This window comes from Acinonyx jubatus, chromosome B2, assembly GCF_027475565.1.
Source record: "Acinonyx jubatus isolate Ajub_Pintada_27869175 chromosome B2, VMU_Ajub_asm_v1.0, whole genome shotgun sequence".
Classification (NCBI taxonomy): Eukaryota; Metazoa; Chordata; class Mammalia; order Carnivora; family Felidae; genus Acinonyx; species Acinonyx jubatus.
Genome location: NC_069385.1, coordinates 75,719,566 through 75,741,303, shown reverse-complemented (window position 1 = coordinate 75,741,303; position 21,738 = coordinate 75,719,566). Strand labels below are relative to the sequence as shown.

At 37.1% G+C, this 21,738-nt stretch overlaps 1 protein-coding gene across 11 annotated transcripts in view; it reads right to left on the bottom strand.

The window, feature by feature from the left end:
* Nucleotides 1-21,738, bottom strand: part of SNAP91 (synaptosome associated protein 91) — a 147,167-nt gene that overhangs the window by 77,220 nt on the left and 48,209 nt on the right. For all 11 annotated transcript variants that reach the window (XM_053222506.1, XM_053222507.1, XM_027057327.2 and 8 more), the window contains exons 3-9: nucleotides 19,829-19,971; nucleotides 19,110-19,185; nucleotides 18,249-18,351; nucleotides 16,490-16,583; nucleotides 14,638-14,749; nucleotides 4,851-4,957; nucleotides 397-438 (exon numbers count right to left, since the gene is read on the bottom strand). In XM_053222506.1, the coding sequence (XP_053078481.1) occupies nucleotides 397-438; nucleotides 4,851-4,957; nucleotides 14,638-14,749; nucleotides 16,490-16,583; nucleotides 18,249-18,351; nucleotides 19,110-19,185; nucleotides 19,829-19,971 (677 nt within the window). The remainder of the gene's footprint in view (nucleotides 1-396; nucleotides 439-4,850; nucleotides 4,958-14,637; nucleotides 14,750-16,489; nucleotides 16,584-18,248; nucleotides 18,352-19,109; nucleotides 19,186-19,828; nucleotides 19,972-21,738) is intronic.

Sequence of the window (21,738 nt, the reverse complement as noted above, 5' to 3'; positions counted from 1 at the left end):
TAGCAGAAAAAACATTCCTAATGTTCTGACTACATGCCTACCAATAGTCACTGTTCATAAAGCATTTTTCAAACATTATTCAAGGTTTCATTCTGAATCAAGTTGAAGAATGAAAACACAGTCTCAATAAGTAAATTCAGTTGCCTTTAAAGAAGAAACTGTTAAATGGGCAGGAAAATCTTCACATTATCTCCAGAAATATATTCAATAGCTAGAAAAAATAAGCAAGCCAAAATAATTTCCAGGAAAGTTGGCTGACTTAAATTCAAAATGCATTAAATGCTTACAAGACTATGCCCTAGGTAATTTATGGCAAACCACTATAGTGGTTTAGTAAAGTACCACTATAGGGGTATAGTAAAGTATACTATACTTTTTATTCAGAGAATCACTTACCTGTGTGAGGTCAGGAATGTCACCTTTATCAATGCCAACTTGCTGCAGATTAAAAAAAAATAAGTTACTAATGGGAATTTTTAAAATTAATTTCTTTGCATTTAACAGATTACCCACAGGATTAGTTAAGTACGGCTCAATCCTGGTATAAAAGAATTGTCAATCTCACTTTGAAAATATGCTTTGTGTAGTTTTCTACTCAATATAACAGAGCAATGATTTTGTTAATGTAGTTAGATATAACAAATGCACAGAATCTTACTGGAACCCCAAAAAAGACTTAAGAAATTGAAATATAAAATGTAAAGGTTTCCTCCATGGCTAATGGCAACTAAAAGCCTAAAACAAAATTCTTATACTAAATTTAAATTAATTATACTCAGTAAGTCCTCTGGAGAGGGAATGTTCATTTTAATAACTTGTTCAGAGTATAGTATCCACCCCTCTTCCCACAGAGAACCATTTTGTTTGTTGCTTATGTATCCTTCCAGAGTTTCCTTATGTATATCCAAGGAAACAGGAAATATATAAATACATATTCACTTCCCATGTTACTATACAATAATAGTGTATTACATACACTGGGCTTATATTTTTTCATTTAACGATGTATCTTAGACCTATATCCACATTAACACATAGAGTTTCCTTATTTTTACAACAGCGTCTTTTCCTATTATTTATTTATACGAGTCATGTATTAACAAACACTGAAGTTGCTTCCAATCTCTTGCCTTACACATAATGTTGCACACACCATTTTGCACCTGCGTGGATACATCTGTAGGATGCATTTATAGAAATGGAATTACTAGGTAAAAGCATATGTGCATTTTTAGTGTTGGTAGCTTGGGGAGAGAGGTAAGGGAGGGAGGAAGAGCAGAAAAAGAGAAAGAAAGAACAAGAAAAAGCAAAAATATGGGAATATATTAATGAAGTGAATCAACGAAGAGAGTATATAGGTGTTCACTATATGCTCTATCAACTCTTTTGTAGATTTTAAAACAATTCAAAATAAAAATTTGGAGAAAAATACAAATCATAACTTAAATTCTCTCATTTTATGTAAATAATGAAATTTAGGCTCAAAGGAACAAAGTGGGTTAAATTAAGTCTCTTTCTTTGAGAAATGAACTGCTTTGATGTTGATGGAAATGCAGAAGCCAATACATGAAGCGTAAATGTTCGGCTCCTACAAAGACAATAAGACAAACTGGAGGTCAGAAAATCTACCTGTGTGACAAATGCTTAACTAAGTTATTTCTTTTGCTTTCTCTCTATATACAGCAGGGTTTCTCAGCCTTGGCACTATTCACATCTTGGGATGATAATTCTTTGGTGGGGTTTGTCTTGTGCACTGTAGGATACTGGCAACATCCTCGGTCTCTACCTACCGGATGCCTGTAGACTTCCCCCACCTCCAGTTGCGACAACTAAAAATTTCTCAAGACATTGGTTGCCGGGGAGGTGAGGGGAGCATTAATTGCCCAGTGTGAAGAACCAATGAGGTAGAGCACTGACCCTCATCCCTCTAGAGCAACTTAGGCTGCAGATTCCTCCCAGATGTGTAGACTTTACCTGCTAATGACTGAACTCTGACTTTAGGGAAGCTACTCCTGCTTCCCTAAACTCACTTAAATATTACAAATTATGGAAATTATAAACTAAGGTAACTTCATTCCTTTTATTTCTATATTTTAATACCTCTTTAGGTGATCCATTAAAATATTAATATGAATGAAGTCAGCATGTTTGAAATTAAAGTATTATGGATCTTTAATATTGGGATCTTCTTGGCAAAAGGTGATGTGTTTCTCTTAAATAGTTAACACAACTTTCTTGAACAGAAAGACATAATTTAGGAATTCTTCCTTGACACTGCTATTTTCACTCACCTGAACTTCTGAACCATAATGTAATTGAAGGCTTGAGCTGAGGGGTGGCTGTATTACAGAAATCTCATCACTTTCTGTCTGCAAATATTCTGGGAGATATAACTCCTACGACTTGGTATTTATCTTAGAATAGCAAACTAAGAATAACTTACTTCTATAAAAAAGGAAGTGTGTTTAGCAAAAACGCCTATTACCTATAAAACAACCATTTTACAAAGTTTCAGTTCTCTGCTTTAGGAGACTTCATTGTAAGAATTCAAAACATGGGAAGTTTTCTACACTTTAAGCAATTCTTCTGGGATATTTGAATATTTCCATACTAGTTGTTTGACAAGTCTGTATTTCTTTTAGTATGGCAGACAATTCATTAACATTTGCCAAATAGCCAATATACACAGTTGTATTTTAAAAATGACATTCTTCAAGTCTTCTGTACATTCTTCAGGAAAATGGCACTAACTACAAGGTAACTACTTGGTATGAGTCCACACATATGCACACCACACAAGAGCCGTCTGGTAGAGAGGGAAGCTTTGTACATGTGTTAAGAAATTTCTGTATTTACCAATCATAACCAAACCACTCAACACTGGTATTCAAACAATTAATGTCTAAATTATGAACAATGTAACTTAAATAAAGAAAACACAAATGGTTACTGTTAGCCCATTGTGGGTTAGCATTTATTCTATGAAAAATAATTTTGTAAATTAGTATCATTCTATAACAAAGTCCTGGTCATAACGTTCAAATAAAAGTATAATATTGTATTCAGTTATTTGAAGAAAAACTCTCAGAATGACATTGAATTTCTATATATTTTCTTTTCGACAGCCTGACATGGGCCCAGGCTGACATGAGGTTATCAAGAGACATAAAATAAAGTTTTACATCTAAAAACAGAATGGGGCGCCTGGTTGGCTCAGTCAGTAAAATGTGCGATTTTGGCTCAAGTCATGATGTCATGGCCATGAGACTGAGCCTTGCGCCAGGCTTCATACTCAGTGTGGATTCTATCTTCACACTCAGCTTGGGATTCTATCTCTCTGCCCCTCCCCTGCTCACTCACACACACTCTCTCTCTCAAAATAAACAAACATTAACATTAAAAAAATCCAGAATGAATCAATAAATACCCCCTTTCTCATGAAGACCTTGAACCCAGCCTTAGCGATTAGAGAAACATATACCCCAGGCTGTCACATGCCCAGCTCCTTACCTTAACGTATACAGTAAGAGACAGGAAAACTGACTAGCATGTGCACCAAGAATTAATGAAACAATGAAAGGATGTTCTGCTCTGATGCTTAGGCATTACTGATCTTTTCACAGAAAAAAAGGGAAAATTTTACTAGATTATTTTGATAACTAAGGCTAAACCACAGGAAAATCTTATCAAATACAAAAAATAAAACTTGTGTGGCAGCAAAAGTGAAAGTTTCAAGCAATTCTATCCCTCCTTAAAGACAACCAACATCAATAAACCCATGAGAAGTACACATGAATATGCTTTAATGCATATGTAATTCCTATACACTCTTCTTTACTGCTTCCCATATTATATACAAAAAAAGACTTTTATTCTGATTACAAACTATTTGGATCAAAGGTCAAGAGGTAGCACTTTATAACATTATTTTAGTCTCCTAATATGAATGTGACAATTATTATTCCTTGTGAATAGATGAAATTTGAAAGATAGATAATGCACGGACTAGAGTGCATTGGAATTGTGTGTATAAAACGCTTGTTCTGGTGTTATATTCTGAAAATGGCAAAAACAGCAAAAACATGGCATGAATGTCCAATATCCATGGCATCATATGCTTCAGAACCCCCCCTTACACAGCACTCCAGTTAGTGCTAACAATTCGTTCACTGACATGTAAAAGAAGAACCAACTGGTCATCCTGCCAAAGGACTATAGTAACAATGTCATATCTTCCAATATCAGTATTCATCAATAACTAGATTTCATAAAACACTAACTAACAGGTAACCTCAGGAACACCAACTGTATGGTTACCCAGTTATTATGATTAAGAACAAAGAGATATCCTTAAGAAACAATGTATAAACTTCATAAAAGTAATGAAATTTTCTGTTTAATTTTTTCATTGTGTTTAAGTCATTGACAAAGTAAGAAGGTCATATTTATGACTTCTACACACTAACAACAATACACAGACTTTCCTAAGGGCTTTTTCCCACAGGGATCAGTAAAAAGGAAGCCCTTCCTTACAATCAAAGATCGCCATTAATTAGAAGGGGAGATGAACCACCTTGCAGAGCTGAGAATCTGCTCAGTGTCCAGGACACCTGTATTTGAACACAGAATGATCATTAACTGGGATGCAGGAGTGCAGAATACAGTTGTGGATGAGAAGCTGGAGGATATGACCTCTGAGTTCACTTCCAATCCTAACACACTGGGGCTCTGGGACAGAATGTCTTGACATATTATAAACCCTACTATTGACTCCAGATACATAAATTAATATTAACAAAATTAATATTCTTTGTTGGAATGTTTTTCCAACAAAGCTTAATATTACTTACCTCTGCAACCTTGAGAAATTCAGATACTCGCGTCATTCTAGTTAGAAATCGTTTGTAAATTTCTAGGGCATCTTTACATTGTCCTTTCTTCATTTCAAAAAACTTTTCTGGAAGAGATAGACAAGCATTTTGAAAAGGCTATTGTATTCAATTTTCTTCTAAGTTTATGTTAATACTATTAATTAAAACCTAGGGGTGCTTGGGTGGCGCAGTTGGTTAAGCATTGGACTCTTGATCTCAGCTCAGGTCACGATCTCATGGTTTGTGAGCATCAGGCTATCGGCGCAGAGCCTGCCTGGGATTCCGTCTCTCCTTCTCTCTGCCCCTCTCCTGCTTGTGCTCTCTACTCTCTCTCTCAAAATAAATAAGTAAACATGGGGTGCCTGGGTGGCTCAGTTGGTTAAGTGTCTGACTTTATCTCAGGTCATGATCTCATAGTTAGTAGGTTCGAGCCCCGCATTGGGCTCTGTGCTGACAGCTCAGAGCCTGGAGCCTGCTTCACATTCTGTATCTCTCTCTGCCCCTTCTCTGCTTGTGCTGTCTCTCAAAAATAAATAAATAAATAAATAAATAAATAAATAAATAAATAAATAAATATTAAAAAATAAAATAAAAATAAATAAATAAACCCACAATTTTCGAAACACCTAAATGAATGTTTGGATCAAAACACCAGGCCTTAAAACCCACATGAGGTACTAAAGCACCTAACCAAGGAGACCTGCAAAGTTTAAGAGCAGTGTTATATTCTAGGTGTCTCAAACGAAGGCATTTAAACAGTAAAAGCACAATTAAAGTAGAAGAACATATGAAATGTCACAAGTGAAACTCATGATCCGTATGTCCCAGTACCCTGCTTTATCAAATACTTGCTGATGATCTCAAAGGTTATGATTGTGTTCTACAGCATTCTTATTTTCTTGCTAGCTCATCATAAAGCAATAAACCTATCCAAATTAAAGAATTCTTTAAATTGTCTACACTCCTTATAAATTGATACTTTTGTTGTCCATAAGTGATTTTTTTCAAACATTAGTGTCTCTTAGTTACAAAGTAGTGGAGTTTTGTGAAAACCATTTGGTTTACCAAACTCATCATGACTTTCTAATACATAATTGTATCCTTTTTCTTAACCTTCAACTTCCTAGACAGAAAAACAGAGGAGGATCCGTTTGCTGCTCTCTCTTGCATTCCCAAGACTGGAATTCACAATCAGTAAGGTACTATAGCTCCATTATACTTACAGTATGTGAGTGTATTTTCTCCATACATCTTTGGAAGGAAACCATTACTTTATCAGTATTTTTTTTGCAGCCAGTCATTCATCAGTTCATTCCATCAATAATTACTGACATTGCAGATGGAGACACAGTAGACCCTGCCCTAGCTTCCAGACAACTCTAGATCATAACTGAAGATAATTCACTATTCTTCATTATGTTGTATTTTCACATTGTTAAACTCATGCTATTTTTATATTCTCTCATATTTTAAAGTTCTTAATTTCATTCAGCATGTAATTTTACTACCTTAAAAGTATTTTTAATTTTCTCAAGAAAGGTTTAATAATATATAATTACACAAAGAACTAATTATTGAGAGTAGCTACTCATTACCTTCTGTTGACAGTCTGGGTAATTTTACATTTAACACAGACCTCCGCTGTAGCATTCAAGGGAAGAAAAAGATCAAGAAAACAAACACATACTGTTTTCCACTTGAGATTTGAGACAGAAGTGAGGCTTTTAAAAAATGGCCAAATCTAACCCAAAGGTATTACACTAAGTGAAGCAAGTCAAACAGAGAAAGACAAATACCATATGATTTCACTTATATGTAGAATTTAAAAAGCAAAACAAAAAATAAACAGACTCTTAAATTCAGAGAACAAACTCGTGGTTGGAATAGATGAAGAGAATTAAGAGGTCTAAACTTCCAATTATAAAATAAGTCAGTCACAGAGATGAAAAGTACAGCATAGGGAATGCAGTCAATAACACTGTAATAACACTGCTTCCCTTCCCTTCTATAATACTGTAATAATGCTATATCCTGACAGATAGGTACTGCCCTTACGGTGAGCACTGAGTGATGACATATAGAATCGTCAAATCAAAATGTTGTACATCTGAATGAATATAACATTGTGTGTCAGCTGTGCTTCAATTTTAAAGACTGGCCAAATATAATCTTTATCCACCCATTTCTGTTGTCTAATGCTACAGATGGAATCATGGCGCTATAAGGGAACAAGTATTTTTTAACTTAAACTTTTGAAAAAAATGATTTATTCTGGTAAAACATAATTTTCTTTCTTTCTTTTTAAATAATCTTCACATAAATAATTTTTTCCAAATGTCTAAATTACTTTTCTTTACTAATCTAACTTTATTTCTTTGCATCAGATCTTCAGCAATAACACAAAAAGAAGAATCAACTGAATAATCTCAATTTATTTTTAGAACTAATGCATCAGAATTTTGAGCAATTTGTCTCCTCTGGATACTTTTTAAATTCTTCTTACCTTTCATGGTAATTTAGGATATGGTAACAAAAGATATGAAATTATTATGGCTTTAGGTTATAATTTCATAATTGTTTCTGTAACAGTGGTAATGACACAGTAAAGCAACATGTACTGAGAAGTGAAGCTGTGAGATTCCCTTGTCCCCTCAGACTAGGGTATGGCCAAGAGAAATTAATACTCTTAATTTTTTTAATATTTATTTATTTTTGAGACAGAGAGAGACAGAACATGAGCGGGGAAGGGGCAGAGAGAGAGAGGGAGACGCAAAATCTGAAGCAGGCTCCAGGCTCTGAGCTGTCAGCACAGAGCCTGACGCGGGGCCCGAACCCATGAACTGTGAGATCATGACCTAAGCCTATGTTGGACGCTTAACTGACTGAGCCACCCAGGCGCCCTGAGAAATTAATATTCTTTTAAAAAATTTTTTAAATGCTTATTTTTGTGTGTGAGAGAGAGAGATGGAGACAGACAGACAGACAGACAGAATCTGAAGCAGGCTCCAGGCTCTGAGCTGTCAGCACAGAGCTTGATGTGGAGCTCAAACCCATGAACCGCAAGATCATGACCTGAGCTGAAGTCAGACGCTTAACCGACTGAGACACTCAGGCACCCCGAGGAATTAATACCCTTAACAGAAGGGATGGGTCATCCAGAAAGGAGCCTCTGTCTTTATTTCATACTAAAGATAACATATGTTGATTTTCAGTATTAAATTTCAAATCTGGCCTTTGTAACGTAATCTTTATAATGTGTTGATAAATTCCCTTGTCATATTAGTATTAATTTTCATAGAACAACTGTCCTAATGAAAAGAACCAGATGAAAAGGAATCTCATCCTGTGAAGTACACTGAGGCTGTGCATGTGGACTATTATTAATGAGCATTCATCAGAAGGAAAGCATCTTCTTGCTCGCACATCAGAGTTTCATCATAGTGATAAAATGTTTGCAAAGATTTGCAGCACCACTATTGATTCCAACATTAGATGCAGAGAACTGTTCGTGAAGTCTTTAATTAAAAGTAACCCATAGTGCATTTATAAACCTAACTCCCAGCACTACTTAGTAAACAAACAAAAAAACCATACCTGTCTCAAAACACTCAGGATAGCAAGTGTACATATCTTCTAGAATGTTACTTTCACATGAGCAATTTGACAGCAACGTTGAATGAAGGCCACTCAACACCAGAATATGATGAGGCAAGAATGCACACCTCTACGTCTTTTGAAGTCAGGTCTTTAATATGAAGATACAACTCACCTTTTCTAATGTTAGCCAACAGACTATCTTTTTCAAATTAGATGAAATAAAAATATATATATTGCATGGTTATTATTTTAATATAAAGAGAAAATGCATTCTTACTACAGTCTTCTTTCTGAAGTCAAAATAAAGTAAAATAGCTGCATTTGAGTAGATGTTGAAGACAATCAAGGAGAAGCACATGGCTTCACATGGTTTTAAAGTTTGTTTACTTTTGGGGGTGGGGTACAGAGGAGGGGCAAAGCGAGAGGGAGAGAATCCCAAGCAGGCTCCGCACTATCAGCACGGAGCCCAACGCAGGGCTCAATCTCATGAACCGTGAGATCACGACCTGAGCCGAAATCAAGAGTCAGACACTTAACCAACTGAGCCACCCAGGCGCCCCTGGCTTCGCATGTTTAATTGCTAAGAAAATTGTAAAGGCAGTAAGTCCAATGTTCTTGAAGCAGAAGTAGGAAACAAACAAGGACACACACTAGTGAGAGGGCACAAGTATAAATCAGCAGAACTTCACTTCTGACTGGCTAAGGCATCAAGACGAGCAACTCAAAGATAGGTTTTAGTTTTAAAGGACTTATATATCAACAGAAATAAGGAGATTAGGAAGGGCAAATTCAAGAGTTCATTTTTTAGAGATTGCTGAATTTTAAAAACACAGTATCTAAATTTCAATATCTACAAATAAGGCCTGCAAAACTGAAGCTTGGAAGAAAGGTAAGGGCTTAAACAACAGATTGGAGATTCGTATCTCCATAGGAAACCATAGGGTTTTCAGTGAAAAATATACACACAAAAAACTGGCTAGAAATGAACTTCAACAAAAACTCAAATTTATGAGTGGTAAGAAGAGTAAAATAAGCCCAAAAAAAAGGGAAGGAAGATCTATTATTTGGTTTACTGAGAAACACTCTCACCTGAAATAAAGGTAACACAGCGTTGCATTACATATTAAGGGCAGGTATCTTTCCCCAATAAGGCAACATCTCTAAGACCAGTGTGTCTGATTGCCTTACCCAACCTCTATTCTCTCTCTTTCTAGACTCATGAGAAGCCAGGAAGCTAGATGCAAAATGAGTTCTGTAAATTAGACAGACCTGTGAGAGATCTGGAAGGTAAAACGGAGGCAGAAACTATTTTCCTGCACATTTTTAGCTATTTCTGTCACAAGAAAGTTCCTAGAAGTGTGAGATACATTATCTTTCGGCAGCACTCCACTGCCCACCCTCCAGCTTCCCAGGTTTTGAGTAGTGGTTACTCCTACTTGATGTGACTCCCTACTTCCTGGAAGGTAGCCTCAGGTGTCCGTTCTCTAGCTTCCTTAGGCTGCAAGGCAGCTCAGGTGGTGGCAGCAGCTTCTTATTTTCCGTGTACTTCAGAAATAGTAGCTTCCCTGGTGTGTGAGAATTTATTGTTCTGGAAGTCATTCAGGAGGCTGAGCCTAGACCAGGTCCTTAAAGGCTTCTGATAATTACTTAAGCACCCACCTCCCTACATTAGATCCTTTTCTAAATTTAGAGTATGTCGAGTGGTTTCTGTTTCTTGAGTAAGTACATTGTATTTGGTATTTGAAGTGGTTGTAGAAATCAGGCCCTCAAAAATGTCAAAGATAGGAATCCGGGATTAGATGTGTAACCAGCTGGATCCGAAGGCAGTGATGACCGCCCACAACTATCAAAAAATTGATTCTCACAGTCTGTGCCATGCAGGAGTAAAATAATTACTGAAATCATCACCTCTGTTTTTCTCAAATGAGCAGCTAAAATGAAGCTTACCAGACCAAGCCACTGCTGAGACAGACCACCATGATGGGAATAAGGCAAACAGAATATAGAGTGAATGGTTGCTCCTGACTCCAAAGAACAACGACAACACAAGATTTTAAATTACTGGCTCAAGGCACCAGTCAGACAGTGATACTCCAAAAGTGCCCTCAAATAATCTTATCTCTGGCAGACACAGGCCTGTCATCACTCAAAGTCAGAGTCTAATCTTGTAGGTTGCTGAATTACAACATATGTCGTTAAGTTAAATTCCCAGCCTCACCACGGTCTCCTTTGTGAAAGTTAGGATGTTTATTGAGAAGGAAAATTGGAAAGGAGAGTGCTTGGGTAGATTCAAACCAAAGTGAGCTACTCTTGCTAGAAGAAGCTTTTCCTTCTCTGTCTGAAGAGGCTGTTCCTGCCCTGATTGGAGATCCTGTAATCAAGCCACCTTTCATGAGGGAATGAAAAATTTTCTCATGTCCAATCCATCTACTTCATACCCCTTTCCCTTTGCCAACTGCCTAAATACCTAGAATGAGATTTAGAAGCCAGCATGCCCTAGGGAGACAAGTACAAAGTCTGACCCAGGAGGAAAAAAATATACAGGCTAAAAGAAGTGCAAATTCTTACAAATTTCTGTTGGCATTAGGGTTGCCAGATAAAATACAAGACACTGACTTAAACTTATTTTGTAAATAGATAACTTTTTAGTATAAGTATGTCTCAAATATTGCATGGGACTTACTAATACTAAAATAATTATTCATGGGGCTCCTGGGTGGCTCAGTTGGTTTGGTGTCTGACTCTTGATTTTGGCTGGGGTCATGATCTCACAGTTGTAGGGTCGAGCCCCACACGGGGCTCTGCCCTGGGGATGGAGCCTGTTTGGGGTGGGCTCGCTCGCTCTCTCTCTCTCTCTCTCCCCCCCTCTCCATCTGCCCCTCTCCCACATGCATGCAAATGCACATTCTCTCTCATAAAAAAATTATTTATGTTGATCTGAATACAAATTTAAGTAAGTGGGCATCTTGAATTTTTCCCTGTGAATCTGGAAACCCTCACTGATAAAAATGTAGACAGTTGGTATAGATTCTAAAGGTTCTGACCAGGAAGAAAAGTGTATTTAATTAGATTTTGGATATAATTGATAATTTGTCAATTTGGGTGAACATGCCACAAAACAGTGATTCAAAAGCTAGCCTGAGTATCTGGAAGTAGCTCTAAAATAGTGATTCCCAAACTGAAGTCCATGACCAGGAGCAAGAGCACCATTCAGGACCTTACCAGGAATGCAAATTCTCAGGCCCTACCCCAGACCTACTGAATTAGAAAGTCTGGGTTGAGGTTTAGCAAGCTGAATTTTAATAAGCTTTCCAAATATTCTTGGAAATGTCCTCGAAACACAGCCAAGAGCACTTTTTCTTACTCTTCTGCAAAAGGGACCCTTACCAGGGTGACTATACCCAGGGGAAGGGGACATACCCAGACTTTTCAGGAACACTGACGCTAAGCTGATGCTACTCCCTATGGACCCAAAATGTCACTATTCATTCTACCAATTTGAGTTGAAGTTTTTTTGGGGATTAGGTGATAAAAGAAAAGTGCATCCAGTGGATATATTACACTATCTGTGGTTATTTCCCCAGTTTCCTGAATATATATTTCTAATAGAAACACTATGAAACTAGCAGAGTCCCCACACTGGTTTCCCGACCTCTTGAAAGACACAGGGGTAGCAATTCCATCATTTCCTCAGTTAACCTGCATATCTGGTCTGTGAAACGGGTTGTGGATAGAGATTTACAATAGGTTACTGTGAATCTGATCAGGTGATGACCCTGACTTGCAGACTCCCAGATGTATCCTCCTTACCAGCATAAAATCAGCATCACTCTTGACACCTGATGGGCAGCTATCAAACCAGCAAACTCTTTTATCTCTTATCTCAATAAACAGAGCCCATCAGAAGTAGTTTGCTTCCATCTGGCAGGGATGATATCATACACTTGCTGTCTTATTTCAAGGATATCAACCTCTCTAGCTGTCATGATCCCATGGGTTATCACGCTAACGATATCAGGCTGACTGTACCCGGTGGGCAAGAATTTCAGTAATGCTGGATGCCTTGATAAGTCACATGTATGTCATGGGGTGGGAGACAGAATTTAAGAAAGTTCAGAGACCTGCCACATCAACAAAGTTTCTTAGGGTCCAGAGGTCCCCTCCATGTCAAAGACAAATTGCTTCACGCATCCCCTATAACTAAAATGTAGGCAAAAGTTTTGCTGAGCTTTTTTAGTTTTGGAGGTAACATATACAATATGTGTGTGCTCAGCTCTAAAATGAGTATCAGGGATGGTGTCAGATATAAGTAGGATCCAGATCAGGGGAAGGTTCTGCAACTGCTCCAAACTAGAGCCACATGGACCTTTGTTCCCACAAACCTAAAAGTACTCAAAGTGTCTGCGGCAGATCCAAATGCTGCAGAATGCATCTGGCACACTCCAATAGGAAAATACAGTGGAAGCCTCTGGTGCTTTGGAGCAGCGCCATGTCTTCTTCAGACAGTAACTAATCTCCTTTGGAAAAACTGTTCTTGGCTTGCTTATAGAGGCTGAGATTCTAACCATAGAATATCAAGTGATCATAAGACCTCAATTGTTATCTAATTTACAGACCCATAAGCTGGGCAAGCGCAAGAACACTCTATCATCAAATGAGAGTGGTATGGAAGAGGTCAGCCTCAAGTCAACTCTGAATACCCGTGCAGGCTGTACAGACAGATGGCTCATATTCCCAGCACACTGACTCTTCTGCACTGCATTTCTCCCTCCAATCCCTCTGGGGAGCTCCCCATAACCAGCAGACTGAGGAGAAAAAGAATTCAAGGTTGGTTTAGAGATGGTTTCTCATGCTGGCACTAATGAAAAGTGGTTTGCTGAATCATTAAATCCCCACAAAGGGATGACCTTGAGAGTGGAAAGAAATCTTTCACTGTAGGCCAAACTTCAAACAGTATATCAATCTGAATTCTACTTTAGGTCAAAGGAAAGATGGTGAGACAAATGGAACTACCCCCAAAATATGAGCAAACTACTGGCCTGGATGACCAGGAACTTAGAAAAAATAAAACTGGAAGATGGGTGACGAGGTCTGGAGAAAAGGAGTGGGTGGACCTCTCAGAAAGGATAAAGAGCATGAGACTATTTTCATTCCATGCAAATGTAGACCAAAGGCCATATGCCACAAAAAGGTTCTCAATGATCGGGGGGATAAGAGGACTCCATACACTGATGAACAAAGTGATTACATCAGAATGGAGGTTGTGAATAGGTCCAACCACATAGTCTGATGTATCTGCCACTGTTGCTAAGCCCTTAGTCTGTCAAAAGCAGAGATCAATGCTGAACTTCTACCACGGCATCATAATCCAGGGAGTACAGAGTCATCCTCCAAGTACCAGGTTAAGGATTAATTCCTTTTACCAAGGAAAAGAGCATAATAGATAATTCATCCTGGATATGGATTTATCACCTCTGCCCATAGTGCTTTGCCAGTGCCACCATCTGTGGAATTATTCCCCATCACGGTATCTCACACAATCCTACTTCTATTTTACTGCACAAGAAGTGAGACAACAGATGCATCCCACAGAATTTGTCAGTCGTAGCATGAATCCCTTCAGTCCAGAAACAGCTGACCTTACATAATGATGGAATGGTCTACAGAAGACACTATTTTAAAGGTATCGAAGAAGATACCTTAAGAAGTTAAACCCTCTAGTATATGCTCTGAACCACTGGCCAAGATATGGTACCTTGCTCACCACTGTTGGGTTATATGGGTCAGGGACCCTAGGAGCTAGAGCACCCCTTATACTTGATGAGGTGACAAGTGGCTTCCTATTCCCTACACATCTCTACAGGTGGTACCAGAGGTAGCTGTTAGCACAGTAGAGTAGAACATATTGGGACTTAGTCCAAGAGGCAAAGCCTAGAACCTTCAGTAATTCCAATACTTTGTAAGCACCAAAATCCCTGTATAAAATCCCTTCCTGCTTAAAACATCTACAGTGCTGTTTCCTGCACTTACTCTTGACTAAGAACAGAGAAATGTGACCTCGATGAATCATATATTTAGATTATTACATAGTAAGTCTATGGTATCCGAATCTTTGCATTCTGATACAGTCTTTATTCAAAGATACCATACCATTAGCAGTTCTACATACCAAGTAAGTTAATAACGCCATCATTGTAGCAAGCAAAAAGTTTAATAAGATCTTTGAAAAGAAGCATAAATGCAGCATTTATGACACCATTTGTTAGCTCATTTGGATGCACCTAAAAAAAGATAAAAATGTAATGTTAATTGCATGTCATTAAATGACAATTTTTCTCAGAGCACATGGAAATGTCTCAAATGATTACTAAGAAATTAATTCACATTCTATAAATTTGTATAACTCTTTTAGTAACTCTACCAATATTAAAAGATGGACTGTATATATATTTTTTGCTTCAGTTTCAGTCAGTGGAGTTAGTCCTATCAATTATATGACATCTATACATCCTATTTGACCAATGATCCACAGGTCAATCAAATACACTTCTAAACATCTAGTCTTTTGTTACTTTTACTATGCTATATTATATTCTTCCACTTCCCCTATGTAAAGGTCTCTGTGGAAGGGTTCAAAGGGACCTGAAGTGACTTAGCAAGGAAGCGCACACATGGGGAGTAGACACCTTAGTCACCGACCTCCAAAATAATTCTTGAGACTTATAACATTCACCCATCCACCAAATACTCTAATCACAAATGCAAAGAAGAATAATTTCTCCTCATCCCCAACCCTTGTTCCCAACTCCTCAAGGGTCTGTTCTTTTTTCCTGTATGACCACCCCCCCCAAGACAGCACTGTTTTTAAGGGCAAGAAAAGCAAAGAAAAATAAATGAATAAAGAGGAAAAAAAAGTTAAGAGAAGCAATTCCATAAATACTTAGTGAAATCTTTACTGTAAAATCCATCAAAAAAACAAGATGTTTTGCTGATTTTACTGAAATTTCACAAGAGATGAATGTTGTGACCAGGACTCAGTTACAGACTAAACTGTGTAATGTTAGCAGAAATTTTAAGTTACTAATATTGGAGGGAAATCTTTGTTTCAGGCAACCACCAAAAGAGAGGAAAGCTAATGTGAGTCAAGAATCTTCTCACGTGTCAGAAATATTTTATTTTTGTGAATCAGACATGTTTACTGAAGCTTTTAATTTTGAAATAATCATAAATCCACATGCAGTTGTAAAAAAAATACAGCAATTCTATGTACAATTTATTCAGTTTCTCTCAATGGCAACATCTTGCAAAACTACTGTACAATATCACAACTAGGATATTGATATTGCTACAATCCACCAATCTTATTCAGATTTCCCCAGTTTCACTTGTACTTATTCAGATTTCCCGTTTCCCCACTTATTCAGATTTCACCAGTTTGTGTGTGTGTGTGTGTGTGTGTGTGTGTGTGTGTGTGTGTGCGCGCGCGCGCGCACGCAGTGTGTGCTTTTCTTCATGATCTTATCACATATGTAGGTCAGTGTATTTATCACACTCAAGATACAGGTATGGTTTTAAGACACATATCACATTGGTATCGCTAGGAAGAAAGATGATGACAAAGCAAGATAATTCTCTTTGGTGGATCGTATCATCTAAGCTATCTATATAAAATGGCCTCTAAGAGCAGGCTAAGTTATTTAGCTGCCTAAAGGTACATCTTGTAGCTTCTTCATCCTGTCAAACACAACAGAAGACCATCATCCTGTTCTGAAGTGGGGTTCTGAGAACACACCATTTGTATTTTTCCATGACTTAAGTAAACACCTGGTAAAGTGCCCAAACTGGGCAACCAAGGTCACCTCTACTGTGCGAAGAGCCTAAACGAAGTGTTCTTCTAGTTCATTGAAACGGGGGAGATCTAAATCTGCTTCCTGAGCATATTCCCAGCTTTACCTGTAGCCCACCTTCAAACAAAAGACAGTATTGACTGTGTAAGAAACATTTTCTAGTGAGATACATACATCAAATTCAAGCAGCGCATCAATTTGTCCCTGCAGTATTGGCATACTCTTTAGTAGCTTTTCAGGAGCCATTGTCCTCATTACACCATCGGCCCTACAATTTTTTTAAAAAAAGAGAAAGATAAAACTCACTTGTATATGGAAAACTCAAGACCACATGCATTCTTCTAAGCTGCCCCCCACCATTTCCCTGTTAATCTTACGGGATGATTTTGAGATATTAAGAGGCTGTAGTTGATTACGCTCTCTACACTACTTACTCTTACCCGTTCTCATTCCTCAATCACACAGGCAATGCTTTCTTTTTCTCTGCATTGCCCTAAGGAAGAAAGCAGTGTGGTCTGGATAAAAGAGATCAGTTGAATTATTGGATGTACTTTTCCAAATCTATAACAGAGGTATATGTTTTGTGAATGCCAGTTTATTGGCTTGTTTTTGAGAGAAAGAGAGAACACATGTCTTAGAAGCTTTTGAAACCTGTAGGGCTGGGAGTGCAGAGTGTATACTATTAACTATCAAGGGGAGAAAACTGCAAGCGGATATACACAGTTTGGCCAAAAGGAGACAGAATTTAACTAGCTGCAGAGGACACAACCAGAGGTTCATGACGGAGGGTGCATCAGAGAAGGCACTGAACCCTGTGCCTACCTACAGGCCTCTTAGGGGGCCCCTGCATCCAGTGATGGCAGTATTGAAGTAACTGAGGGAAATACCCAGGTGATGTGAACAGGCTAATGATGGCAACTTTCAGGGTCTCTCCCACTTCGAGGGTAGGGAAAGCATCCCAAAGTATCCTTAAGTGCCCATAAAAGGGTGTAGAAGTTCCTAAGAAGGCTATGGACCTACTACAGAAAGGCCGCAATGCAGCTGGGAACAACAGCCATGGCTGCCCAGGCCCATGTAGGAAGTCAGAGGAAAGCATGTAAACTAGAATCATCCATAATGAGAAGGAGATGAAGTAAAAACCGAACATTCTATAAAATGTTCACTCACAAGAAGCTAATTATTTTGAATGGGCAAGTTTATATTGTTCACCACCATGATAAAAAAAAGTGTATCAAAGCTAAGCCTGGGTCAGTATTAGAAAAAAAATAGAATTTTGTCTTTTTGTGTGGATTCTTGAGATTAAAATATTAAACTTACAATATCTTGCCATTATTTCAAATCAGGAACAGATACAAGATCTGCACAAATTTATGGCAGAACACTTCTGATGAAATTCAGCATCAATTTAGAGGGAAATAAACGATAATCATGTATTAAAATCAAGTGCTTCTCTTTCGATGAGGTTTTCTAAATCCATGGTTAGTATTACTAATCAGTTCAATTGTGTGTGTGTGTGTGTGTGTGTTCAGTTTTGCCTCAATCAAAACACACTGAAATAACTACTGTCAACTAGAGCCACTGTACTTTGAACTTTGAATGACCTTTGTTTAAAATTTCTCCATTTAAAATTATTTAAAGGAATATATGTGTTTAAGAATTTTGAATTGATTTTAACAAATAAAATGTTATACCATGTCAACTCTGGGCAGCAAATTAGATTTTCTGCATGAAAATATACATGAAGTAATACATATTACAATCTCAAGGCTGAGTTCTAAAATACTATTGAGTCTCTTTTTTCAGGTGATTGTAAACTGGGCCTTCATGACCAAATTATTTGGCATTTAAGCTTAGTTAAGGAAAGTCGAGTATTCCCCAAAGACTTACTCTGTTCAAATAAATATGAGAAAGAAAAAAAAAAACCCAAACATACCCCTTCTTCACTCTGGCAAAATCAAATGCCATCTGTCTGTAAGAGAAAGCCTTTTCATTCAAATATCTACTATAGCGCCTTATGAAGGTAGACATATCATAACCTGGGGAGAGGGGCAGAAGAAGTAAAACTAATTAATAAAATACCTTCAATTGTGCTTTGGTTAGTACCAATTTTTTTAAATTCCCCAAATGTAAATAATGCTAGAATGAGGTCACTAAGTGTATCAGAAAGGCCTCATTTTAAATCCTACTGCAAGCAAAAATACTTTAGGCATGAGACATTCTAAGACATTTCAATTTCGTTATACTACCATCCTTGTACAGATTAATTATCTTTTCTGATTTTCCTTGCATTTTTGTTTATCATTTCAAAAAACAGGCTGTTTCCGTCTTAATACGCATAGCTACCTGAGAACTACCTGCTTGATGCGCTTGTCTTATACATGATAGGCAACCAGTAAGTATGATGAATGGACACATGACTGCAGTTCAAATTCTAATTTATGAAGAACGTTGCTTCAAGGCTGGAATCTTTTTTTTTTTTTAATTGGGAAAGTACCTTTCATTTCATTGCCTTTTGTACTTTCATAAACAATTGTGGGTCTAGAATACTGACTATTAAGGTAAACACTGAAAAAGACAAAAAGTAAAGTTAATGTTATCTATATGCTGAGTTGTCTAAAAATTAAGTATTTTGAAGCTCTACAAAGTAACAATATAATTACTTTTAAGCTTTTTCCTAAATACCCAACAGAACTATCAGCCACACTAATTACAGATTAATAACCTCACTTCAAAAATTAAAAAAACCTGCATCAAAAGCATTATCCAAAAAATTAGAAAACATAAATATTCTCACCATGGGATCCACTTTTGTCCAAAAAATTGCTGAGATTGAATAGTGTATTTCTAGAGGCCAAGTACTGAATAAATCTCTGAAAAACAAAAATTAGAATGAAAACAATATTCCCAAATCATACCTTTAAGCAATTTCTGATACTAAAGGATGCTACAAATTGTCATAATGATTTTATTTTTTACTCAGTTATAAAGCTTCTCACTCTCACTTTCTCTGAAAGGGAAAAAAGACTGAAAAGTACTCATTGAATTAGAATTAAATTTTATGACCTTTCATTTCTTATATAACAGAAACACTGCAATTTAATATGATTCAGTAGGCATCCCATATAAAATGGGTAATTTTTATTTTATTAATATTTTCCAAAATTAAGCATCTTTATGAAAGCAATTTTCATTTAAAGACTATTCCTAATGGGAAAAATTATTTCATTGTTCCTTTCTCCTGACATTTTTGCCCACTAATGCATTTATATGGTATATACACTTTAAGTACCAGTAATATTTAATATTTCAATGTCTCCAAAAGAATGTCTAACATTTATTTTTTGAAAAATAGCTAACTAGAAGATTAGAATTATACTCCTCCCCATGATTTTGAATCATATATTTCCTCTTCTTCTTCTCCTAATTAGCGAAAAGTCAAAGAACCCTTCATAAAAGCCTCCCTCCCCCATCCAAAAAAAGAAAAGTTAAGTTTACTTCATTTACTCCCTTTACCTCATTTCCATGCACCATGAGATGATGTGTTGTGACTAAAGCTTTAAATACAACCACCCAGCTACTGTTTGTTGCCCGCTCAAAGAGTGTGTCGGCCATCTGAGGAATATTAACATTGGTCTCATTGGTAGCCTGGATCAAATCTATGAAAGTAGAAGAAATCCAACAATGATATTAATCATTACACACAAAACTTCATTTCAAGTTTTAAACTTTTAAACCTGCTTACTAAAACAGGAGTCCCAAAATTGCTTTGACAATAACTAATAACCAAATTAAAATGAAATTACAGTATCTTTACACATGAACACATAAATACATGTTTTACCCAAAGCATTTATTTTTTTCTTGAGCTTATTTTTTTCTAAGGAATTCTGTGTCCTATTCTGAATTTTATTGGTTTTCTGGTACCAATGTCACTCTTTAAAATTACAAATTACAGGAAAGCTAAGCCTCATGTTAATTCTTCTTTCCTAGTACAATTTCTCAAAAATGTACTCATTCTACACAGCATTTGAAGGCAATAACATAAATGTATATTTTGAAACACGAAGCTGCTAAAATGCCTGGATTTTAATTCTGATGGGTCCTAATAAATATACTTACCACCTAAGTGGCAGATGAGAGCAAACAGTAAAAAAAAAAAAAAAATTCCATCACACTTACCTAAGCTACCAAAGAACACCATGCATGCATTAAATTACTAGGGTGAGACCTGAGTTTTTAAGAGAGAAACCTTTATGATACATTCACTGTCCATATTTACATATTATCACTATGATTCCAGTCGTACCTCAGGGAAAAAAAAATTTATATAGTGGCCAAAGTGGGCTGCCTAGCATTCAGAAAAAGTGGCGGGTGCTGCCGAAGAGGTATGAGGCAACCAAAGACAATGTGCCACGGGACAGAAGCTAAGCCACACTGGGGCAGCGCAGACTTGAGGGTGGTACGGCTGACCTTTGAACAACATGGGTTTGAACTGCAAGGGTCCACTTTCACACAGATTTTTTTAAGAGTACAGTACCATAAATGTATTTTCTCTTCCTTATGATTTTCTTAGTAACCTTCTTTTCTCACTTTATTGTAAGGAATATGGCTCATAACACATGTAGCATAAAATATGTGTTAACTGACTAGGTTACCAGTAAGGCTTCTGGTCACTATTAGTCAACAGTAGGCTACTAGTCGTTAAATTTTGGAGGAGTCAAAAGTTAGCCTCAGATTTTTGACTACATGGGTGGTCAATGCCCCTAACCCCTGGGATTGTTCAAGGGTCAACTGGTACTTCCAACAGCACAGTATGATTCCTCAGGACAATCCTACAAGACTTCTCTTACAAGCCGCACCCACCCTGCAGAGAACTGCAGGTGATACTCAGTTACAAGAGAATCCCATGCAACAAATGCAGAGACAGACCCATCCTTTTCCTGACCAAAATCCACGCTCAGTAATCAATAAACCATACATTTGCTTTATTCATTTATCTATTTTATTAAAAATGAGGTTTAAAAAAAGTTGATACTGCATCCCTGAAATAAATACTGCTCCCTTTTAAGTGCAGGCCGATGTGGTCTCCCTCTGTTTTAAAATCTGAGGCATTTTGTTCCCGCTGGGTATTCAGGTTAGAGGTGTATCCCTCGTAAATTCCTACCATACCGAAGCTCCTTGACGATGGCAACAGTCATGCCAATGTCTGTTTTCTGTGGAGTGCGCTGTGCACAATAAATATTTGTTAAGCAAAATTTACCAAAAACCCCATACTTTAGCCCAAAATATAAGCAAACAATTCTTTAAAGAAAAATCACAAAGCTGTGACATGGTTTCTTGAGACTGTATCATGGGACTACTTTATACTTGAAATTCTGTTTCAGTCACAAATTATTTTATTCATTCATTTATTGAACTGGGAT